This window comes from Caretta caretta, chromosome 1 (genome assembly GCF_965140235.1).
Source record: "Caretta caretta isolate rCarCar2 chromosome 1, rCarCar1.hap1, whole genome shotgun sequence".
Lineage (NCBI taxonomy): Eukaryota > Metazoa > Chordata > Testudines > Cheloniidae > Caretta > Caretta caretta.
The window spans coordinates 141,460,048-141,486,157 of record NC_134206.1 but is presented as its reverse complement, the minus strand read 5'-3'; the positions used below and the strand labels follow the sequence as shown (position 1 = coordinate 141,486,157).

The window sequence follows — 26,110 nt, the reverse complement described above, 5'->3', positions numbered from 1 at the left end:
GTAGAATTATGTACAAAAAAACCTGCATTCAAAAATAACAATGTAAAATTGTAGATCTTTCAAATCCACTCAGTCCTACTTCTTGATCAGCCAATTGCTCAGACAAACAAGTTTGTTTCCATTTGCAGGAGGTAATGCTGCCTGCTTCTTGTTGACAATATCACCTGAAAGAAGGGTTGCCAGGTGTCCGTTTTTTGACCAAAATACCTGGTCGAAAAGGGACCCTGGCAACTCCGGTTGGCACCACCGACTGGACCATTAAAAGTTCAGTCGGTGGTACTGCGGATCTAAGACAGGCTAGTCCCAACCTATCTTGGTACCATGCTGCGCCCCGGAAGTGGCCAGCAGGTCTGGCTCCTAGGCGGGGGGGCCACGGGGCTCTGTGTGCTGCTCCTGCCCTGAGCACCGGCTTTGCACTCCCGTTGGCTGGGAACCGCAGTGAATGGGAGCTGGGGTGGTGGTGTCTGCAGGTGAGAGCAGTACATTGAGCCTCCTGGCCCCCCCCGCCTAGGAGCCGGACCTGCTGCTGGCTGCTTCCGGGGCGCAGCATGGTGCCAGGACAGGCAGGGAGCCTGCCTTAGCCCTGCTATGCTGTTGACTGGGAGCCTCCTGAGGTAAGCCCGCGCCCCAACCGCCTGCCCCAGCCCTGAAACCCTCCCTCAAACCCAGAGCCCCCTCCTGCACCCCAAACCCCTCAGCCCCAGCCCAGAGCCCGTCCCCCCCACCCCCAAATACCCTGCCTCAACCACGGCCCCCTCCCGCACTCCAAATCCTTTGGCCCCACCTTCTAGCCTACACCCCAAACCCTTCATTCTCACCCCCACCGAAGAGCCTGCACCCCCACCCAAGAGCCCAAACCCTTCCCACACCCCATCCCCCTACCTAAACCTGCAGCCCTTTCCTGCACTCCGAATCCCTAATTTCTGGCCCCAGTTAGAGCGCTAACCCCCTTCTCCAGCCCAGTGAAAGTGAGTGGGTGGGGGACAGCGAGCTACCAAGGGAGGGGGAATGTAGTGAGGTGGGAGCGGGGTGTCAGTGAAGGGGCAGGGCTAGGGTGTTCAGTTTTGTGCGATTAGAAAGTTGGCAACCCTATCTGAAAGTGAGAACAGGCCTTCTCATGGCACTGTTGTAACCGGTGTCGCAATATGAATTTTTAGTGCATCTGGCACGTAAATATATGTCCCTTCATGCTTTAACTACTGTTCCAGGGGACATGCGTCCATGCTGATGACAGGTTCTGCTCAATAACAATCCAAAACAGTGCAGACGATGCATGTTCATTTTCATTATCTGAGTCAGATGCCACTAATAGAAGGTTGATTTTCTTTTTTGGTGTTTGGGGTTCTGTAGTTTCCGCATCGGAGTGTTGCTCTTTTAAGACTTCTGAAAGCATGCACCACAGATCGTCCCTCTCAGATTTTGGAACTTGACACTTCAGATTCTTAAACTTTGGGTCAAGTGCTGTAGCTATCTTTAGAAATCTCATGTTGGTACCTTCTTTATGTTTTGTCGAATCTGCAGTGACAGTGTTCTTAAAATGAACATGTGCTGAGTCATCATCTGAGACTACTATAACATGAAATATACAGCATAATGTGGGTAAAACAGAGCAGGGGACATACTGTTCTCCCCCAAAGAGTTTAGTCTCAAATGTAACTAACGCATTTTTTTTTTTTTTTTTTTTTGAGTGAGCGTCATCAGCATGAAAGCATGTCCTCTGGAATGATGGCCAAAGCATGAAGGGGCATACAAATATTTAGCACATCAGGCACACAAATACCTTGCAATGCCGGCTACAGAAGTGCCATGCAAATGCCTGTTCTCACTTTCTGGTGACATTGTAAATAAGAAGAGGACAGCATTTTCTCCTGTAAATGTAAACAAACCTGTTTGTCTTAGCAATTGGCTGAACAAGAAGTAGGACTGAATGGTCTTGTAGGCACTGAAGTTTTACATTGTTTTGTTTTTGAGTGCTGTTACGTAACAAAAAAAATCTACATTTATAAGTTGCACTTCCATAACAGAGATTGCACTACAGTACTTGTATGAGGTGAATTGAAAAATACTAGTTCTTTTGTTTCATTTTTACAGTGCAAATATTTGTAATCATAAATAATATACACTTTGATTTAAATTACAACACAGAATACAATATATATGAAAATGCAGAAAAAATCCAAAATATTTAATGTTTCAATTGGTATTCTATTGTTTAACAGTGCGATTAAAACTGCGGTTAATTGCAATTAATTTTTTTACTCACAGTTAATTTTTTTTTTGTTAATCACGTGAGTTAACTGTGATTAATCAACAGCCCTAATGATATTCAGTAACCCCGCAGGGTTGTTTCTACCAAACAACCGCCATCAAAATTTGCACAAGACAGAACTGTTCCTTATCTTCAATCCACCTTGAAATTTTGATAAAACCACTTGCAATCTTATTCAATAATAATCTTAATGTTTGGGGCATTAAAACAGGTACCATCACAAGCAGGTACCCTGCTTGCAGATAACCTTTTAATTTACTTTCCCACTCACTGAAATATTTAAAACCTAAACTGCATTTGGGAGATATACAAGGCTCACAATCAAGTGAAGGAAGATTGAAATATATCATATGAGCCAACAGTACTTTCCAGTTCCTCCTTAGTATTAGAATCCAGATTAGGTGCTGATCATAAATATAAACCAAGATTTTTTTAACAACTTATTACACTTCAATTCTATACCAGTTCTGGATAAAATTCCTCATTGGAGAGAGATGAGGATATCCTATCTATGCCTAACTGTCAAGTAAGGTGCAGTCTTGTTCTTTCTAAGTATTTTTTCCCATCTGTCCTCTAATTATTTAAGAAACCACCAATAAAAGTTAATTTATTTGAATAAATAATAATAATAAAAATTTTGGCAGTAGCATTGCCGTTCATCTGAATATGTAATTCCTTGGCTTAACCAGGAACAAACCCCAAAGATGGTTTGTCTGTAGCCTGTTCCTTTGTCAAGGAATGCTACCTAAGTCGTCATATGAAAATCTCTAAATTCGGGTACAGATGAGTAATCCAGGATAAAGAAAACCATCTCGGAACCATTAACAGTTACCTTTGAGAACTCATGGAGGACATATTTATCATTTTTAAAAGGCCTTCATTCCTGGGCAATTCTTAAATAGTAATAACTCGTAATTTTGGGGCAATAATAACTACAAAGACCTGATTCTCGTTAACACTAAACCCTGTTTGTATTTCTCTGGCATCCACTGGCATCAAAAGAGGTCTTAGTGTACATGAGAGATGGGCCCAAAATTATTACATATAATTTACTGTACTAAACAATAAAACTTGAGTCACATAACGGTTGTGCCACCTCTGTGTAGTGTCTCGTACCTCTATCAGGTAACTTGCACAAACACGTGGGACCACCCTGTGTTTCCAGATTTACTCTGAGTATTACATAGCATATACTAAAATTATCACTCGGAAAATCCCCTTTACCCCATGATCTGTCTGCTATGTCTTTTCATAAGTGAACCAAAACACAAATATAAAACGGTTTGTGTATTTGGCTTTCCTTCTTACTAAACATAGAATTTGTCTACAGTGGAAATCAATATATCCCCTTCCATATCTGACTGGTTTAAGGATATTAAAAACATAATCCCTCTCAAGAAATCCTATTTTCCTGCAAAAGGAAAGGAAACACACTTTAGTTGGGTCTGGAAGTACTTTATTAATACATGTGACATTCAATCACAGTAAACTGTATAACAAAGTAGATGGGCACAATTGTCTTCTCACAGTTTTCTGGTATATTTTTAAAAGCGTTTTACTATGGTTAATATATTGTCTTTAATTACTTATGAACAATTATTTGACTTGCAATCATTATGTATTTTTCCTCTCTGAATTAACTCTTCCACTCATCCCAATTATATGTAATATCTGCAGCTTGTTTATAACCATTTTTGTTATGTCCCTGTTAATTCCTGTAAAATGTGAAACTGCTTGAAGAGAAATATTTAAAACTTTTTTTAACTGAAGAGAATGGTCAGAATGTTTAATTTGCTGTTTCATTTAATTGTTTTTTAAATGCTTATTAGCTCAACTTTTCAGACACAACCAAATTCATCTCTAGAGTAACTGCTGAAATAATTATGTTAAACCAGGATAAATTTGGCCCAATATATTTTTTGTTTTTTAAATGCAAGTAAAATTAGGGGGAGGTGAAATGTGGTAGGTAAACAGGGACATTTGTAATTAGGAACACAAGTTGTATAATCATGAACAAACATAGATAATTTTAAGTGGTCAGTACTAGAGTTGGGGGTGCCATTTGCTACAAATAAGAATTTTGTTGAAAAAACAACTGTGAATCCCTATTAATAGAATTAGATACCAAAGTTTACTGATCTGATTTATGTTTATCTCCTTTAAGAACATTTTTAATATATTGAATACAGGTATTTCTTGTCAAAAAAATCTCAGGATCAGATGCTAGACAGCTTTATGCAATGAAGGTATTAAAAAAAGCCACACTGAAAGGTAAGTAATTAAAATAACCATTTATGGAAAGTGATGTACATATGAACCAAACCTTAATCTTTGCAAACAAAAATATAAATATAGATACTGTTGAAAGAGTTAGTTCAACAAAGATCTTTTATGTGCATGCTTAACTTAAATTCTTAACCATCAAATAGGACAAAAAGTACCATCTTTGTATTATAAACACAAAAGGATTAATAAATGAAAGCATCACATTTGTAGAATTTTTAATGAAAACCGTTCTTTCCGTGATAGGTTCTGATCAACTTGTTTGTTGTCATCCTGTCAGAAACCCATGTTCACTAGATATGAAATTTCTAAATCTTTTACTACAAACTTAATTATAATGTAGTTCGGTAATCCTTCTTGAAGTAATTAGTATTAAAATCCGTGTCCCTTACTGAAGCACTGCATAGGCATAATAAATGTTTCATCAAGGTAGCTGTGCCACATCATTACTTCTGGTTAGTTGACTTGATCCTGGACATGTTAATAGATACTTATTAAATGGCATATTTCTGTTCTCCAAAATGCTGTGTAACTTTTGGATAAAGTTTCTTGCCTTTTGGTGAGGTTAAGAGATCAAATTACGTTTAGTTTGTGATGTTGAAAAATCCATTAATACCTCTTTTATTATAAAACTGAGTATTTTTGTACAACAAAACCCACCAACTTTATAAAAAGAAGAATTCAGGAATATAAATATATAAGAAGATTGTGCTTATATGTTTTGGAGAAAAGAGGAAGCTAATTGTATTTCCTCTTCCCTAATCACTCCCCATACACACATGCAGAGTGACCCCCTGGAAAAGGATAGGAGTCTTAACATTTTATAGTCTTCCAGATACCATATTTTGTATGATTGAATCTCTACTTGTCACAGATCCACAGGATAGAAGACTCCTATTCGGAGACCTTTCCCTTCTTCAGGAGTCAATGCACCTCAGCAAGTATTTGCAGTGACACCAAGCAACCTTTTCAAAACAGAATAGGGTTCCATAGTGAAATGGAATATAGCATCAGGAAATCCTTAAGTTAAACATCAAGATATAGTTCATACTGGCCAATTCCAGGGCTCCCTTGAACCAGGCTGCTGTAGGAACTATCTTGGTTTCCTGTCTCTGTCTCTTTGTCTTCATTCCAGGAGAGCGCTCTGTGTGTATCCCTGAGCCCAGTTCTTATCGCCTCCTGTCACCTCCCTCCATTGCCTTCCTCCTGAGTTCATATGTGCTCCACCCACCCAAGCTGGGAGCCTCTCATTGATATGTCAGTTGTTCAGTCCTTGGGGTTTCCCTTGTCTTTGTAGGGCGTTCCATTGATATGGGTTGGTCTCAGCCAGTAATAAATGATCCGTTCATATCACCCAAGAGAGTTACGTGACAAAATGCCTCCTGTTTCCTGCTCTTTACACTCACACATAGCAATACCAAGCACAGAGTGAAACTGAGGCACATATTGGAATCATAACTATATTACCAAAATTCCCACATTTGGTCCATTTGGTTCCATAGTTAAAGTTTGAGCTTAAAGTAGGAATTTAACTACTTCTTTTTAATGTATGAAGAATACAGCAAATCCTCTCCAAAAATATAGGACTTGCTCCAAAATAGGAGGAATTTTCTAAGAATTTATAAGTAAATTCTCTAATTAGCTTGCTTTAAAATTATTTTTTAAATGGTTCCTTTTTTAAAAAAAAAAAAAATTTAGGCGCCTATATCAGTGCATTTTTTTTGTCTTAAATATCTGTAATGAAATGACACGCAAAGGCACCTGAAAATCTTAACTCTATCCTGTGGACACCATGAGGAAGAAAAACAAAAAAATCTAATTTCCTAAAAATCAGAGTATCTTTTCTAACTGCAAGTACAGTCTCTCCTCAGCTATCCTGGGGGTAAACTGTCAGTTTTCTGTGGGAGCATTAACAAAAATTTGGTTAAAACAGTGGATTTTTGGTTTTTATCAAGAAGACTTCATATTGAATAGTTATATCACCAGTGGCCCAGATTTGGTGGTAGTATTTATCTGGTCCCAAAGAAGAGAAAATGCAAGAAAGAATTTGTTCTCCTTTTTGTCTTTGTTACTTTGTGTTACTAGGAGGAGCAGGTTACCTTCATCCCAGACCCAAAGCATCTTAAACAATTTGTTTCCAGAAAAAATTTAGAATGGCATATAAACTACCTTTTAAAGACAGTCTGTGACTGAGATATAAGTTGTTACAGATTTGCGCTCTGGGGTCTTAAGCTTCAAGTGCAAGACTTTCAGATGTCTTAGGCAAACCAAAGATGAAGAATTTTTGAGAATCCTAACACCCTGTCCAGTGCATTTCTCCCCTGCTTGTGCCTCAACTGATATTGCATTTTCAGCTATGGCTGTCAGAGGAGTTCTCAACTGACTGATCCTCCTTCAAGCATTTGGCCATTAAAATTGATGTATTTCAGTGTTTTTAAATGATTATATATATATATATATATTTGTTTGTTTATTTTTGGAGGGGATTGGCCGTTCTTTTGTGGTGTACAAGATGCTTTGCCTCTAGCAGCTTTGTCCTATTCTTTACATCCTTTTTTAGACATTGGTTTCCTCCCATTAAAAATCACTTCAGTGATTTTGAGACTCCTGCCTGGTTGTGGCCCTGAGTGGGGTAGCAAGTTATATTCAGATGCTACATCACTGGGTCTTTTGGAACGTGAGTAATGAGTAATAGCCTTCTCTCCATCAGTAGAACAGATGTTATGTCAAAAGCAGGAATTTTGATGCAGCAGCAGCACTGCAAAAATCATCAGGAAAAGGATCCAGTAGATTCTAGAGTGTGTTTTAAGACACTAGAAAGCACTGCCTGTGAGTAATAGGCATCGGCTAAAGACACTGCATTGTCCCCTGGGAAGTGGGGGACTGCACATTGGGAGAGGTCTTGTAGATCTCTTTAGTAGTTAAGACTCGGGCCTTCATACATCTTGTAATTGCAGTGCCTCACAAGCATGAAGCATTGACACAGATGGGTCCTTGGCCTTCAGACATTGCCCAGAACTGACAGGAAAACCAAGATACTACACAAATGGGTTGCATTGATGTAATTAAACTGCCTTCTTAAACTGATTTAGTTAATCCAGTGCAATATTTGTATATAATAGAGACCTTTGATGCACCTTTAACCTTATGATTTAAAGTACCAATACAATAGTGTCTTCTGACCAAAGATGTTGCCTTGTTTTTTGCCTCTGCCAGCATCTGAGGCCTGGGGATTCCACGACCTAAAGGGCAAGGACTTGCTATAGAGGATGCCACAATACTCAAAACATTGTGCTTGAACCTTAAGACTCAAGAATCTGATTCTGTTACAACTTACGTCTTAGGACAAGCAGAGTTGCATGTAAATAAATTATTCCCTTCTGTGAAATTAATCCATTTTGAATACTGATGACAACTCAGTAATAATTTGTTTTGAGATTTAATGTCCCCTGCATTTAAAAAAATGGTTGGTTTGCCTAAGACATTTTATATTGTTTCCATCTTGGTTTCTTTCAGTCAACTATTCTCTTAATCCAGAGTCAGAGGCATTAGTACCCTTTAAAGACTGCTTGCTAACTGTAGGCAGTTTACATGCTTTATCACCTCCTATCTATAGGAGAGAACCTTCAGGGAAATGCAACTACAGCGGCCAGAATGCATTGTTATTATACATTCCAACCTTTTAGTGTTTGCAGTATATTCAGGAGTAAACTGATAGCCTCGATTGACATATGTGTTTTTAAGAGTCTCAATGGTGCCATAGCGTTGGATGGATATCCTTTGATTGTAGTTTGTAAAAATCCAAATAAAAAGATGATTTCTGTTCAGCTTATATCAGTTTAAAGCTACTTCTATCAATATAGTTTATTATTAAGCTGCTTATAAAATACACTTTGTACAGTAAACCTGCATTCACACCAGTGGGTTGTACCACTTTAACTCTGTTTCTAAACTGATATAGTTACAGTACAAAAAAGTGTGTAGATCAGAGTATAGTGCTGTTGGAGTTCTTGGTTACAGATTTTTAATTTTTTCCCCAGGTTTCAAGTAGCAACAACTTGAGACTTGAGCAAGTCCCAGTTTTTAGTGAGATTTTAAGGAAACAATGTATAGTGAAGTAGGTTCTCCACACAGTCTCACAAATTTGTCTCTGCATGGATGTTATTGAATGGCATAGCGTTGTAATAATTAAACTAAAAATATACAAGGAGAAGTAAATTAGGGAAATGTAAGGAATAGTCTGTTCTCAATATGAATTATAGTTTGTGTTCATGTTGTAGTTCGAGATCGTGTTCGGACAAAAATGGAACGTGACATCTTAGTGGAAGTTAATCATCCTTTTATTGTCAAGTTACACTATGGTGAGTTATATAAGATGAAATCTTATTTGCATGTCACTGTGGTGACAACAATTCAAATATCTTTGCAAAGAATCAGAAATTAGAGTTGGTCATCTACACCCCAATCCTGCAAAAGTTTATTGCACAAACTTAGCTTTACACACTTTGAATAGTCGCCCTAAAATCAATTTTACAATTTTGAGTGCATAAAGTTAAGCACATGAGTAAGTCTTTGCAGAAACTGGGACTTTAGTCCATCCCTTTATAAGATGAACGTATGTCAATTTAATCTATCTGGTATTTTTAAAAAAAAGATTTCAGTTTGTACACCTGTCTATCACACTTTTCTGTTTTTAAAATATTTTTCATCCCTGATTGTTCTATAAAGACTAACATGTACAAAAGTGCCTAGTCCCATTCCCGTCAAAGTCAGTAGAAATACTCTTACTGATTTCAGTGGCAACTCAGTTATTTAGAGGAAGGAGTGAAAATGACTCTATTCAATATTCTGTTAACTAAACTGCAAAAATAGAGAAAAATATATTTTCTGATCTTTCAGTTATAGCAATGCAAAGTTTTATTTGTAACAATAGTTGCTACAAAACGTTCAGACAGAAGTGATTTTTTTTGGTTCTTAAGTTGATAGTGCCCCTTTAATATCATTCCCTACAGTGTATTCTTCAGTGTTTTGTCAGTCCTGTTTCCATGTGATTACAGTACAGTGTAATACATCTCTGTATTAGGTTGAATATCTCATAACACTCACTTACATGATGTACGTTAAATGTATTAGCATGCTCACTTAAATCTGACTTTTATTATCAATATTTGGAAAAGGAATGCTGACTAGCCAAGCTACATTTTCAGTGGCATAAAGTTTATTGGTGATCTGCCTTTATTTTTTTTCTTCTGACATAACACTGATTTGTTTAAAGGTAGAATTTATTTAATTGAAGTGACTAGGAGAGAGAAAGTCAGGTTGTTTTGGTAATGGGAACAATGGTAAATTCTGGTAAACATATTCTTCTGGTCATAGGTAAAAGTATGAATTAGCTACTTATTGAAATTGTTTTTAATGGGTCTTTTTCAGCTTTTCAAACAGAAGGAAAGCTATACCTTATTTTGGATTTTCTCAGGGGAGGAGACTTGTTTACACGCTTATCCAAAGAGGTAACAATTTTTTTCACATTAAACATATGGTTAATTGTGGTCTTCTACTGATCTGTGTCGGGGAGGTATATCAGGAGAATTTACCTTCATGTTCTTGATTATTAAAAATGTGGTTTTCTTTAAACAGATCTTAGAAATAAACATATATTTCTATTCATGCTCTTCAGGAGGTTTTTGTTTTTGTTTGTTTTAGCTTTGAAAGAGTGCTGTCATAAGAATGTTGTTAATTGGTTACTCCCAAGGTACACTTCAGCAATTAGATTTCCCATATTGCTCTTGTGCTTTCTCATATACCCCACCAACCTGTTTAAATAACTTGCCTTGCAAAGTATACAGCGCTATAGAAATATGATTATACAGGGAGAATATCTATTGCAGTAGTTTGAGTGTATTTATTGACATCTATATTTATGCTAAATGGATCTGTATTATTATTAGCCTCCCTCCCAAAAGTGCTGTGCATTTTATAAACTTTAGGTGAGCAAGATTCGTAATCCTTATCCTAAGCTTTAAAAAAAAAAAAAAAAACCCCACACACACATTTTTAGCCCTTATGGTCATGAAGATAACTTTCCAAACATGAGCCAAATGTAACTGATGCAGTGATGTCTGTCTGACTACACTGTGATCAAGAGGTGTGATTGTAGCTTGTATAGGTTACCTTCAACAATGCAACTTCAACCCTGATGAAGCTTGGAAAGCCAAATGGAGTTCACAGGAAGTCACAAATAAACACCTTGTGAAAGATCCACCACAGAAGATCACTGGCTTTGATCTCCCATGAAGCTCATGGGCAACCCTAAATCATATTTGTGCAAACCATGGTAGATGCGGATACTTGCTGCACAAATGGAAAATTAAAGATCTCCAGTGTGCAGCTGTGGTCACCCAGAACACCATGGAACATATAACAACTTGATGCCCAATTCACAAATACGAAGGAGGCATCACAGCAGTACACTCTACTACTCCAGACTCAATTATCTGGCTTAACCATCTGAATGTAAAATTATAATTATTGATCTGCATTTACATCAGCCATATGAAGAAGAAGAATGTAGCTTGATCTAGCTAGATCATAGCTAGATTCTTCTTCTTCATATGGCTAATGTAAATGTAGATCAACAGTCTATCAACAACCATGCCCAGTATCCTGGATATGTACTCAGGAGGCTAGCCCTTGCTGCTACCCATGCTGCCACAGCTACACAGCTGTTGCCAATCGTATGCAGAAACGTTGTTATATTTATACCACAATCCCTAATCATGTTTCATGTCTTTCTGGTGGCCAACAGTCCCAATTTTACCTCCCATCTGCCAAACACTTCATCTTTTCTGAAAGAGTCTAAAACTGTGATTCTCAACCAGAGGTCCGGGGCCCCCTGGGGGGCTGTGAGCAGGTTTCAGGGGGTCCGCCAAGCAGTACCAGTGTTAAACTTGCTGGGGCCCTGGGCAGAAAGCTGAAGTCCCACTGCCGGGGCCCTGAGCCCTGCCACTTAGGGCTGAAGCAGAAGCCTGAGCAACTTAGCTTCGCGGTGTCCCCTTTGGCATGGGGCCCAGTAATGTAGCTAGGGAGGGAGCGGGGCAGCGGCCGCTCCCCCACTGAGCAGAAGTGGCGCCTTTTTCATTCTTTGGCACCTTTTTAAATTTTTACTCACCCAGCGGCGCTCTGGGTCTTCTGTGGTGGGTCGGGGGAGTGGGGATATAAAAAGGTGCCACCCCCTGGTACTCATCCGGTGGCACTCCGGGTCTTCAGCAGCACTTTGGCGTCAGGTCCTGCACTCGCTCCGGTCTTGGGCACTGAAGGACCACCACCACAATGCCGCTGAAGGCCGGAGCGAGTGCAGGACCTGACACCGAAGTGCTGCTGAAGACCTCGAGTGCCGCCGGGTGAGTACCAGGGGTGGCACCTTCTTTTTTTTTATCTCCACTCTCCCTGTTTTTTCCACCTCGTTATGCCACTAATGGGGCCCTGGGCAATTGTCCTGCTTGCTACCCCCTAACGCTGGCCCTGGCTTTTATATGCAGAAAACCAGTTACCTTGGCACAGGTGGGCCATGGAATTTTCATAGCATGTTTGGGGGGCCTCAGAAAAAAAGGTCGAGAGCCCCGGTCTACAATACAGTTCCTGCAAGCTACTTTAGGTTCAGCTTGTTCCACTTACTTGGGCCCTTGGCTATAATTGAAAATTTTGAGCATCTGTCCTCAATTTACATGCTCCTTGCTGGCTTCTCAGTATATCACCTTCCTGCTAGTGGCTTTCCAACTTCAGCCACTCCACATATACAGAAATTCTAAGGGTCTTGGTTAATGTTTTCACCAGTATGGGAGCTGGCCCTATTTGGGATTTAAATCTGTTTCCCACAAATGTGTTGTGTTTCAAGTGGATCAAGTTGTTCATTGAGATTCCCAGAGAGACTTAAGGCTCATTACTGTAAGTTATTGGTGTATTTGCCTAATCTAATCTGTAGTACTGCTGCATGACCTTTTACTCATGCTTTCATACAGCATTGTTCTTTTGATTTGCCATCTACTGGGGAGTAGTTCTGCAATTATGTTTTATTAGATCTCAGTTTCCTTCTTGGGGATTGTATTGACTGTTGTTTTTCTCTAGCTATTCGCACTAATGGACGTTTATCTCAAAAGTCACTCACTAGTAACAGTTCTTTGAGTATAGTGCCTCTTCATATTTACACTTCTTGCTTGCCATCCCTCTTGTTTAGAATGTCTCTCTCTCCTTGTCTCGAGTTTAGTGCATTTGTACCTCTAAAGCCCTGTTATAGTCTTGGGCCCAAATGTTCAGATCCACAAGGGGGCACGCACACTGCCTCACTTTCTTTTACAGGGTTTCCAAATCTCTGTGATGCCAGCATAATACATGTTCTTCAAGTGATGGTCTGTGTTGTATTCCACTGAGGGTTATATGCATGTGCCGTACAGCCAGAGTTGGAGAATTTGCAACTACTAGTGGGTTTTTTTAGGTCCACACATGTCACCATGCTCTATCTCATGGTTTCATCCAAGATAATAAAATGTAGGGCAGACCGACTGAACCCTCAGTTCCTTCTCACCACCAAATGGTCTGAGTCGGAACTGCTAGTGTCCTCTCGTCCTTCTCTGATGCGCTTGGGGGGGGTGGGGGGAACTGTGTTTAGAATTGTACTTAGTTTTTTCAGTAGTTTTAGTCTTAGTGCCAGTTTTTAGGAATTAAGAGACTGTGGGGACTGTTTCTCTGATTCCCACACCTCAGCACCCAAACTTGGGTACTGGATTATGCTGAAAACACCAGTGTTCAAGATCTGTGCATCCTGCCCATGTTCATTCTCGGACAATGATGAGAACCAATGCTGCCTGTACTGCTTGGAAGAAGCTCACATTTCATCCAGGTTCGGTATGTGCCTCTCCTTCTCAAGCTGAGCTCAGAAAGACTGAGCTCTCTGCTTCAAGAAGCACCTCATGGAGGTTGCCATGAAGCCACAGTTGGATACAGCCAAGAAACCACCCTCTTCACATCGACCTGAGAAACCCAGGAGCATGTCTCCGACCTCAGAGATTGAGTCCAGTACCACCAGTACTCCCCATGCCGGGGTCTAGTCATGAGGCAAGGAAGCATGAGCTTAAGCATGGCAGTAAGTCTTCCTCCAGGCCCAAGAAGCATGATGCAATGAGTTCCAGCCACAGAGAAGCAGTGCGTTCCAAGACTCTCAGGCACAAGAAGTCACACAAATCTTTGGATCTGCCGGTTCCATCCACCAAGTCATTCACGACTTCCAAGTCAGCACCCCTTAAGTCAAGGGGACTATTGGTCCCAAAGCAGTCATCCATTCTCCCTCCACTTCTGACTGCAGAGTGTGGCCACTGACACCAGGGAGGTTGAAGTCGCACCTGGACCCCATGAACGTCTTGCTTTGGGTGAAGGAAGGTCTGCACAGCTTCCTCTACAGTCAGCACCTAGGGAAGTATGCTCTTCTACCCCAGACCTACCTCACTTGAGTCTTGCTTCTTCAACTTGTTTGAACTGTCTGGCACACCCCAGACACTTGTGCACCCACTCCCAAGGGGGCAGAGAAGAGGTATTGCATTCCAGCTAAGGAGTCTGAGTTTCTGTTCTCTCACACACACTGTGAATCACTTAATTCTCTAGTGATACAAACAGCAACAGCGTGAGTCAGGTAGCAGCACCCTTGCTTCACCCCAGCAGACAAGGAGGGCAAACAACCAAATCTTCTGGGGCACAAGGTCTTCTTGTCTGGTAGCCTTCAATTTCGAATTTCCAGTTAGCAGGCGCTTCTAGCTAAATACGACTTTCTCAACTATGGCAAGTTGGCAGACTTTGCAGACAAGCTTTCTCAGCAGGACTGTGCCCACTTCCAGGCTATCTTGGAGAAGTTGGTCATGAGGACTTAGCATCTGCTTCTTCCACGATGGACTGGAGCAGCTTCTCACACAATGACCATGGGGATCTCATGAGGAGGGAATCATGGGTGTATTCATCTGGTTCTCCCAGGGAAGTTCATAATGCTATAGAGGAACTTCCTTTCGATGAGTTACATGTCTTCAATCAGAAGACCAACGATTCCCTCCACTCCCTCAAGGATTCCAAAGTCACTCTATGATCCGTAGGCATCTACATGCCAGCACCCAAGTGGAAGTTCTTCCGTCCACCACCTGCACAGTGGTTCAGAGCTCCTCAGTTCTTCCATCAACAGCCCTACAAACCTCCTCACCAGCAGCAGAAGACTCAAAGATCCCATCTTCAGGTCCATTGTCAGTTTTCAACATCACATGCATCACAAACAATTATTTCTGTTTCAGAGTAACAGCCATGTTAGTCTGTATTTGCAAAAAGAAAAGGAGTACTTGTGGCACCTTAGAGACTAACCAGTTGATTTGAGCATAAGCTTTCGTGAGCTACAGGTCACTTCATCGGATGCATACTGTGGAAAGTTTAGAAGATCTTTTTATATACACACACAGCATGATAAAATACTTCCTCCCACCCCATTCTCCTGCTGCTAATAGCTTATCTAAAATGACCACTCTCCTTACAATGTGTATGATAATCAAGGTGGGCCATTTCCAGCACAAATCCAGGGTTTAACAAAAACGTCTGGGGGAGGGGTGGGGTAGGAAAAAACAAGGGGAAATAGATTACCTTGCATAATGACTTAGCCACTCCCAGTCTCTATTCAAGCCTAAGTTAATTGTATCAAATTTGTAAATGAATTCCAATTCAACAATTTCTCGCTGGAGTCTGGATTTGAAGTTTTTTTGTTGTACTATCACAACTTTCATGTCTGTAATCGCGTGACCAAAGAGATTGAAGTGTTCTCCGACTGGTTTATGAATGTTGTAATTCTTGACATCTGATTTGTGTCCATTTATTTTACGTAGAGACTGTCCAGTTTGACCAATGTACATGGCAGAGGGGCATTGCTGGCACACGATGGCATATACCACATTGGTGGATGTGCAGGTGAACGAGCCTCTGATAGTGTGGCTGATGTTATTAGGCCCTGTGATGGTGTCCCCCTGAATAGATATGTGGGCACAGTTGGCAACGGGCTTTGTTGCAAGGATAGGTTCCTGGGTTAGTGGTTCTGTTGTCTGGTATGTGGTTGCTCGTGAGTATTTGCTTCAGGTTGGGGGGCTGTCTGTAGGCAAGGACTGGCCGGTCTCCCAAGATTTGTGAGAGTGTTGGGTCATCCTTCAGGATAGGTTGTAGATCCTTAATAATGCGTTGGAGGGGTTTTAGTTGGGGGCTGAAGGTGACCGCTAGTGGCGTTCTGTTATTTTCTTTGTTAGGCCTGTCCTGTACTAGGTGACTTCTGGGAACTCTTCTGGCTCTATCAATCTGTTTCTTCACTTCCGCAGGTGGGTATTGTCGTTGTAAGAATGCTTGATAGAGCTCTTGTAGGTGTTTGTCTCTGTCTGAGGGGTTGGAGCAAATGCGGTTGTATCGCAGAGCTTGGCTGTAGACGATGGATCGTGTGGTGTGGTCAGGGTGAAAGCTGGAGGCATGTAGGTAAGAATAGTGGTCAGTAGGTTTCCGGTATAGGGTGGTGTTTATGTGACCATTGTTTATTAGCACTGTAGTGTCCAGGAAGTGGATCTCTTGTGTGGACTGGACCAGGCTGAGGTTGATGGTGGGATGGAAATTGTTGAAATCATGGTGGAATTCCTCAAGGGCTTCTTTTCCATGGGTCCAGATGATGAAGATGTCATCAATATAGCGCAAGTAGAGTAGGGGCGTTAGGGGACGAGAGCTGAGGAAGCATTGTTCTAAGTCAGCCATAAAAACGTTGGCATACTGTGGGGCCATGCGGGTACCCATAGCAGTGCCGCTGATCTGAAGGTATACATTGTCCCCAAATGTAAAATAGTTATGGGTAAGGACAAAGTCACAAAGTTCAGCCACCAGGTTAGCCGTGACATTATCGGGGATAGTGTTCTTGACGGCTTGCAGTCCATCTTTGTGTGGAATGTTGGTGTAGAGGGCTTCTACATCCATAGTGGCCAGGATGGTGTTATCAGGAAGATCACCGATGGATTGTAGTTTCCTCAGGAAGTCAGTGGTGTCTCGAAGGTAGCTGGGAGCGCTGGTAGCGTAGGGCCTGAGGAGGGAGTCTACATAGCCAGACAATCCTGCTGTCAGGGTGCCAATGCCTGAGATGATGGGGCGCCCAGGATTTCCAGGTTTATGGATCTTGGGTAGTAGATAGAATATCCCAGGACGGGGTTCCGGGGGTGTGTCTGTGCGGATTTGATCTTGTGCTTTTTCAGGGAGTTTCTTGAGCAAATGCTGTAGTTTCTTTTGGTAACTCTCAGTGGGATCATAGGGTAATGGCTTGTAGAAAGTGGTGTTGGAGAGCTGCCGAGCAGCCTCTTGTTCATATTCCGACCTATTCATGATGACAACAGCACCTCCTTTGTCAGCCTTTTTGATTATGATGTAAGAATTGTTTCTGAGGCTGTGGATGGCATTGTGTTCCGCACGGCTGAGGTTATGGGACAAGTGATGCTGCTTTTCCACAATTTCATCCCGTGCACGTCGGCGGAAGCAGTCTATGTAGAAGTCCAGTCTGCTGTTTCGACCTTCAGGAGGAGTCCACCTAGAATCCTTCTTTTTGTAGTGTCGGTAGGGAGGTCTCTGTGAATTAGTATGTTGTTCAGAGGTATGTTGGAAATACTCCTTGAGTCGGAGACGTCGAAAATAGGATTCTAGGTCACCACAGAACTGTATCATGTTCGTGGGGGTGCAGGGGCAGAAAGAGAGGCCCCGAGATAAGACAGCTGCTTCTGCTGGGCTGAGAGTATAGTTGGATAGGTTAACAATATTGCTGGGTGGGTTGAGGGAACTCGATAATGTCACGGTTAACCTGGTGGCTGAACTTTGTGACTTTGTCCTTACCCATAACTATTTTACATTTGGGGACAATGTATACCTTCAGATCAGCGGCACTGCTATGGATACCCGCATGGCCCCACAGTATGCCAACATTTTTATGGCTGACTTAAAACAACGCTTCCTCAGCTCTCGTCCCCTAACGCCCCTACTCTACTTGCGCTATATTGATGACATCTTCATCATCTGGACCCATGGAAAAGAAGCCCTTGAGGAATTCCACCATGATTTCAACAATTTCCATCCCACCATCAACCTCAGCCTGGTGCAGTTAACACAAGAGATCCACTTCCTGGACACTACAGTGCCAATAAACAATGGTCACATAAACACCACCCTACACCGGAAACCTACTGACCGCTATTCTTACCTACATGCCTCCAGCTTTCACCCTGACCACACCACACGATCCATCGTCTTCAGCCAAGCTCTGCGATGCAACCGCATTTGCTCCAACCCTCAGACAGAGACAAACACCTACAAGAGCTCTATCAAGCATTCTTACGACAATACCCACCTGCGGAAGTGAAGAAACAGATTGATAGAGCCAGAAGAGTTCCCAGAAGTCACCTAGTACAGGACAGGCCTAACAAAGAAAATAACAGAACGCCACTAGCGGTCACCTTCAGCCCCCAACTAAAACCCCTCCAACGCATTATTAAGGATCTACAACCTATCCTGAAGGATGACCCAACACTCTCACAAATCTTGGGAGACAGGCCAGTCCTTGCCTACAGACAGCCCCCCAACCTGAAGCAAATACTCACGAGCAACCACATACCAGACAACAGAACCACTAACCCAGGAACCTATCCTTGCAACAAAGCCCGTTGCCAACTGTGCCCACATATCTATTCAGGGGGACACCATCACAGGGCCTAATAACATCAGCCACACTATCAGAGGCTCGTTCACCTGCACATCCACCAATGTGATATATGCCATCGTGTGCCAGCAATGCCCCTCTGCCATGTACATTGGTCAAACTGGACAGTCTCTACGTAAAAGAATAAATGGACACAAATCAGATGTCAAGAATTACAACATTCATAAACCAGTCGGAGAACACTTCAATCTCTTTGGTCACGCGATTACAGACATGAAAGTTGTGATAGTACAACAAAAAAACTTCAAATCCAGACTCCAGCGAGAAACTGTTGAATTGGAATTCATTTGCTAATTTGATACAATTAACTTAGCCACTCCCAGTCTCTATTCAGGCCTATTTCCCCTTGTTTTTTCCTTACCCCCCACCCCCGACGTTCTTGTTAAACCGTGGATTTGTGCTGGAAATGGCCCAACTTGATTATCATACACATTGTAAGGAGAGTGATCACTTTAGATACGCTATTAGCAGCAGGAGAATGGGGTGGGAGGAAGTATTTTTTCATGCTTTGTGTGTATATTAAAAGATCTTCTACACTTTCCACAGTATGCATCCAATGAAGTGAGCTGTAGCTCACGAAAGCTTATGCTCAAATAAATTGGTTAGTTTCTAAGGTGCCACAAGTACTCCTTTTCTTTTTGCAATTATTTCTGTGCATCTAGAGAGCCACCAACCACTTTGCCTCCCATTGTACACCCTTTACCAGTTGTACTCTCTTTACCAGTTTGGAGCGTCATAACAATGGTCAAGTGGGTCCTGGATGTCATTAGACATGGCTATACGATCATGTTCACAACACTACCTTATCCCTGCCCCAATCCCGCCTTAGGGACCACTCTCAAAACAGGATCCTCATCCTAGAGGTGGATTTCCTACTGCCAAGTGGAGTGATATAACCCATTCCTCTGACCTATCAGGGCGCAGGATTTTAGTCCATTTATTTCTTGATACCCAAGAAGAAGGAATGATGGAGACCAGTCTTTGACCTCCGTCATCTGAGTCGGTTCATACGCAAACAGAAGTTTCGTATGGTCACCTTAGCAGCCATCATCCCTTCACTAGAAAAAGGCATGTAGTTTACAGCTCTTGATATGCAGGACACCTGTTTTCACGTAGACATCCATCCAACCCACAGAAGGTTCTTAAAGTTTACAGTTGGCCTTCAGCTCTTCCAATAGAGGGTCTTATTGTTTGGATAAACCACTGCTCCATGGGTCTTTACCAAGGTTTTCTCTGTAGTAGCGGCCCACCTGAGGCATTAGGGGTCATTATATTCCCATATCTCAACAACTGGCTCTTAGCAGCATGATCCAGGGGGAAGGCTTGATCCTTGACCTCCATGCTGCTCATACTCCTCTTCTCCCAGGGGGTGAGTGTAAACATTGAAAAATCTACTTTAGACTCCTAGAATTCGTTTGGGCATTCATCTATGAAATTTCTGCACGTGCCTATCTACCAAGGGACTGACTGCCACAGTGGTCACCAGTCCTCCTGTCCCAGTCAGGATTTGCCTTTTCCTTTTGAGCCACATGGCAACCTGCATGTACATTACCGCCTTTGGTCATCAGCACCAGCGGTGGCTCCAGAATGTCTGTTCTCTCACACAACAAACCATAGACCTCCAGCTGACAGTTCTCTCCAATGGGATACTGGGAGGAAGCACGAGCAGGAGAGCGCGAGAGGGGAGGGCTCCTGCCTCATGCTAAGAAAGCAGGACAAACAGCAAGTTATCTCAAGTGCCTATACACAAATGCAAGAAGCCTGGGAAACAAGCAGGGAGAACTGGAAGTCCTGGCACAGTCAAGGAATTATGATGTGATTGGAATAACAGAGACTTGGTGGGATGACTCACATGACTGGAGTACTGTCATGGATGGATATAAACTGTTCAGGAAGGACAGGCAGGGCAGAAAAGGTGGGGGAGTTGCATTGTATGTAAGAGAGCAGTATGACTGCTCAGAGCTCCGGTATGAAACTGCAGAAAAATCTGAGTGTCTCTGGATTAAGTTTAGAAGTGTGAGCAGCAAGGGTGAAGTTGTGGTGGGAGTCTGCTATAGACTACCGGACGAGAAGGATGAGGTGGACGAGGCTTTCTTCTGGAAACTAATGGAAGTTTCTAGATCGCAGGCCTTGGTTCTTATGGGAGACTTCAGACACCCTGATATCTGCTGGGAGAGCAATACAGTAATGCACAGACAATCCAGGAATTTTTTGGAAAGGGTAGGGGACAATTTCCTGGTGCAAGTGCTGGAGGAACCAACTAGGGGCAGAGCTCTTCTTGACCTGCTGCTCACAAACCGGGAAGAATTAGTAGGGGAAGCTAAAGTGGATGGGAACTGGGAGGCAGTGACCATGAGATGGTCAAGTTCAGGATCCTGACACAAGGAAGAAAGGAAAGCAGCAGAATACGGACCCTGGACTTCAGAAAAGCAGACTTTGACAACCTCAGGGAACTGATGGGAAGGATCCCTTGGGAGAATAACATGAGGGGGAAAGGAGTCCAGGAGAGCTGGCTGTATTTTAAAGAATCCTTATTAAAGTTACAGGGACAAACCATCCCGATGTGTAGAAAGAATAGTAAATATGGCAGGCGACCAGTCTGGCGTAACAGTGAAATCCTTGCTGATCTTAAACACAAAAAAGGAGGTTACAAGAAGTGGAAGATTGCACAAATGACCAGGGAAGAGTATAAAAATATTTCTTGGGCATGCAGGAGTGAAATCAGGAAGGCCAAATCATGATGTTAAGAGATGTTAAGAGTAACAAGAAGGGTTTCTTCAGCTATGTTAGCAACAACAAGAAGGTCAAGAGAAGTGTGGGCCCCTTACTGAAGGAGGGAGGCAACCTAGTGACAGAGGATGTGGAAAAAGCTAATGTACTCAATGCTTTTTTTGCCTCTGTCTTCACGAACAAGGTCAGCTCCCAGACTGCTGGACTGGGCAGCCCAGCATGGGGAGAAGGTGACCAGCCCTCTGTGAAGAAAGAAGTGGTTCGGGACTATTTAGAAAAGCTGGATGAGCACAAGTCCATGGGGCCGAATGCGCTGCATCTGAGAATGCTAAAGGAGTTGGCGGATGTGATTGCAGAGCCATTGGCCATTATCTTTGAAAACTTATGGTGATTGGGGGAGGTCCCGGATGACTGGAAAAAGGCTAATGTAGTGCCCATCTTTAAAAAAGGGAAGAAGGATGATCCTGGGAACTACAGGCCAGTCAGCCTCACCTCAGTCCCTGGAAAAATCATGGAGCAGGTCCTCAAGGAATCAATTCTGAAGCACTTAGAGGAGAGGAAAGTGATCAGGAGCAGTCAGCATGGATTCACCAAGGGCAAGTCATGCCTGACTAATCTAATTGCCTTCTATGACAAGATAACTGGCTCTGTGGATGAGTGAAAAGCAGTGGACGTGTTGTTCCTTGACTTCAGCAAAGTTTTTGAGACGGTCTCTCACAGTATTCTTGCCTGCAAGTTAAAGAAGTATGGGCTGGATGAATGGACTATAAGGTGGATAGAAAGCTGGCTAGATTGTCGGGTTCAACGGATCAATGGCTCCATGTCTAGTTGGCAGCTGGTATCAAGCGGAGTGCCCCAAGGGTCAGTCCTGGGGCCGGTTTTGTTCAATATCTTCATAAATGATCTGGAGGATGGTGTGGATTGCACCCTCAGCAAGTTTGCAGGTGACACTAAACTGGGAGGAGAGGTAGATACACTGGAGGATAGGGATTGGATACAGCGGGCCCTAGACAAATTAGAAGATTGGGCCAAAAGAAATCTGATGAGGTTCAACAAGGACAAGTGCAGAGTCCTGCATTTAGGACGGAAGAATCCCATGCACCGCTACAGACTAGGGACCAAATGGCTCGGTAGTAGTTCTGTAGAAAAGGACGTAGAGGTTACAGCGGACGAGAAGCTGGATATGAGTCAACAGTGTGCCCTTTTGCCAAGAAGGCCAATGGCATTTTGGAATGTATAAGTAGGGGCATTGCCAGCAGATCGAGGGACGTGATCGTTCCCCTCTATTCGACATTGGTGAGGCCTCATCTGGAGTACTGTGTCCAGTTTTGGGCCCCACACTACAAGAAGGATGTGGAAAAATTGGAAAGAGTCCAGCGGAGGGCAACAAAAATGATTAGGGGACTGGAACACATGAGTTATGAGGAGAGGCTGAGGGAACTGGGATTGTTTAGTCTGCGGAAGAGAAGAATGAGGGGGGATTTGGTAGCTGCTTTCAGCTACCTGAAAGGGGTTTTCAAAAAGGATGGATCTAGACCGTTCTCAGTGGTAGCAGATGACAGAACGAGGAGTAACGGTCTCAAGTTGCAGTGGGGGAGGTTTAGGTTGGATATTAGGAAAAACTTTTTCACTAGGAGAGTGGTGAAACACTGGAATGCGTTACCTAGGGAGGTGGTGGAATCTCCTTCCTTAGAAGTTTTTAAGGTCAGGCTTGACAAAACCCTGTCTGGGATGATTTAGTTGGGGATTGGTCCTGCTTTGAGCAGGGGGTTGGACTAGATGACCTCCTGAGGTCCCTTCCAACCCTGATATTCTATGATTCTATGTACTCTCCTCCCTCTAATGGTGGACAGATCTGGGTTAGGTCTGCACTTGGGTAGTCTTCCATTTTCCACGGATACGACAATCATGACAGATGCATCACTTGCCAGATGGGCGCCCACATGGGCGAGCACATGACACAGGGACTTGGACCAGTTGGGAATCCAAAATGCACATCAACATTCTGGAGCTTTGAGCAGTACGGCGGGCATGTCGCTCATTTCTCCCATCGTGTTCTGATTATGTCAGACAACACTAAACGATTTATTACATCAACAAACGGAGTATGCAGTCATCGACACTTCATGTAGAAGTGCTCCAGGTGTGGGACTGGTGCAGTGCCCACAAGGATCCTGTTGTTGGCAGCCTGTCTTCCAGGGTCTCAAAATGTGTTTGCAGATTCTTTCAGCAGGAAATTCATGACCAACAACGAATGGGAACACCACACCATAGCCAGTGACTTTTTCAACCTACAAGGGACTCCAATCAGGGATCTGTTTGCCACCTACAGCAACAGCAAATGCATCACATACTGCTCCAGAAGGGGTCCCTTGTAACCCGCTGATCAGACCAGATCAGTTACACCTTTCCCCCACTACCACTGGTGGCGCGTGTCCTCCACAAGATCCAGTAGGAAAGTGTCATGGTTATTCTGATAACCCCATTCTGGCCTTGCCAGTTCTGGTTTCCCCACTTCTCTGCATGTCAGTGAATCCCCCACTTCTGCTGCTAGCTTTCCCAGAAGTGCTCATGCAACATTGCAGCAGGATCAGGCATCCCCGTACGCAAACACTTCACCTCCCGAGTTTGGTTTTTGTATGGACATTTTCACTAGATTGGGATTGTTTGTCAGTAGTACAAGACATCCTCTCAAGTAGCAGAAAAGATTCCACGAGGTGCTCCTATCAGGCCAAGTAGAAGCGTTTCACCTTCTGGGCCAGGCAGAGGGGTCTCGCTCCAGAGGACATACGTTCCTCTTCTGTTAGCCTAGTTTCTGTCCCTTAAGACATCAGGCCTTGCGCTCAATTCCATGAAGGTTCACCCCTCTGTGGAAGGATGTTCTGTGTTTACTCTCCCATTGACTACCAGGTTTTGGAAAGGCCTCTTCAGAACTTACCCACCCATTCAACTTATCACTCACCAATGGGACCTCAACCACGTCCTCTTGACATTAATGAAATCGTCCTTGGAATCTCTGGCTTTATGTTCCCTGTCCTTTCCAGGAAGGTCACTTTCTTGGTAGCTGTTACTTCCGTGAGAAGGGTAGGAGAATTGGGGGCCCTAATGACTGACCCCTCTTTTACCATGTTCCCTAAAGACCAAGTTTCCCTGCCTCTGCACCCCAAGTTTCTATCAAAGGTGGTATCCAATTTTCATTTCAATCAACCTATAAACTTTCTTTCCAAAGCCTCACACCCTGCTGTATCACATATTCCCTTTTTCAACCCCCACCACCTCTTTGGTTGTGTGCATCCATTGGAGTCGGGTGTGGCCCATCATAAGGGTGAACCGCCACCCAAGTAGGTAGTTCCGTAAAATGTCTATGGCCCATTTCACTGCTAGGCATTCCTTTTCTACTACGGCATACCGTTGCTCCCTGGGTAGGAGCTTCCAGCTGAGGTAAAGTGCTCCTCATCCCCTACCATCTGTGAAAGGAGAGCCCCAAGTCCTACCTCCGAGGTGCCTGTAGGATGAATTCCTTCTTGAAATCTGGGGTGCTGAGCTCTAGATGACTGCGAAGGGCCGACCTCAGGTCCACTTAAGTATCTCCAGGCCCCAAGCTCTTATCAGGTCTGTCAGAGGTGCTGCCCTCGTGGTGAAATGAGGGATGAACCAGCAATAGTACCCCACTATCCCTAAAAACGCTCTGACTTGTTTCTTGCGGATCAGGGGGGCAATTCCTGTGTTGCCTCCACTTTGTTCCATTGGGGTTTCACCAGGCCCCTTCTGACTACCTGAGGTATCTGGCCTTGGCTAGCCCTATTGCGCATTTGGATGGGTTAGCAGTGAGGCCAGCCTGTCTAAGAGCATCTAGTACTGCTTCCACTTCCCCAGGTGCATCTCCCAGTCAGGGCTATGGATTACCACATCGTCCAAATAGGCAGCAGCATACTTGGCATGGGGTCAAAGTAATCTGTCCATCAGTTGTTGTAAAGTTGCGGGGGGCTCTATGGAGCCCAAAAGGGAGGATGGTCTATTGGAAGAGGCCATCGGATGAAGAGAAGGCGGGTTTTTTCCTTGGCGTTCTCAATAGCCTTTTGTTAAGTCCAAGATGGTCAAGTATCGGGCCTTGCCTAACTGATCCACCAGCTCATCAATACGTGGTATTGGGTAGGCATCAAATTGGGATACCTGGTTTTAACTTCCAGAAGTCATTACAAAACCTGAGGGTGGTGTCAGGCTTGGGGACCAAGACAGTTCGGCTGGACCACTGGCTGTGGGATTCCTCAGTAACCCCAAGTTCAGCATCTTCCTTACTTCCGCCCTAATTTCTTTTCTTTTTGCCTCTGGTATGCGATATGGTTTTATCGTCACCCTTGCTCCAGGACAGGTGATGATGTGGTGTTGGATCAGCGTTGTACTGCCTGGTTGTGTGGAGAACACATTCCGCTGGATCATCTCGATGACGTGCTTTGGTTTTGGGGCTAATTTGGGGAATATCCTTTCGTGGGCCATCTGCCTGGGGTGGAGCCGGCAGGACAGCCAGGCACGACTCCTGATTGAGCCAGGGTTTCAGTAAACTGACATGGTAGATCTGCTCAGGCCTTTGGCAATCTGGCTGCTTCACCTTATAATTCACCTCCCCAACAGCTTCCATGATCTCATGTGGTCCACGCCAGCTGGCCAGGAGCTTGCTTTCTGTTGTGTGCACCAGCACCCGTTCTCCTGGTTGAAATTTCCATGATTTTGCCCAACAGTTGTAGTAGGTTCGCTGGACCTCTTGTGCTTTCTCCAAATGCTTTCGTACTATGGGGGTCACTTGGGCTATTTGTTCTCTCATCTGGACCACATGTGCGATGAAGTTTTCTTCCCTGGGTTGGGTTGTTCCTCCCATTCCTCCTTTGTGATGTCTAATATGCCACGTGAGTGGCGTCCGTACAGTAGCTCAAAAGGAGAGAATCCAGTAGATGTCTGGGGAACTTCTTGTATCGCAAACATCAGGGACTGTAGGAGGGTATCCCAGTCTTTTCCATCATGGGCCACCA

At 43.4% G+C, this 26,110-nt stretch overlaps 1 protein-coding gene across 5 annotated transcripts in view; it reads left to right on the top strand.

The window, feature by feature from the left end:
* Positions 1–26,110, top strand: part of RPS6KA3 (ribosomal protein S6 kinase A3) — a 128,117-nt gene that overhangs the window by 34,028 nt on the left and 67,979 nt on the right. For all 5 annotated transcript variants that reach the window (XR_007358261.2, XM_048862729.2, XM_048862720.2 and 2 more), the window contains 3 exons: positions 4,459–4,540; positions 8,833–8,913; positions 9,983–10,062. Coding sequence is in view for 4 of the 5 variants with exons in the window: in XM_048862729.2 (XP_048718686.1) it covers positions 4,459–4,540; positions 8,833–8,913; positions 9,983–10,062 (243 nt within the window). In the remaining variant the exon portion in view is untranslated. The remainder of the gene's footprint in view (positions 1–4,458; positions 4,541–8,832; positions 8,914–9,982; positions 10,063–26,110) is intronic.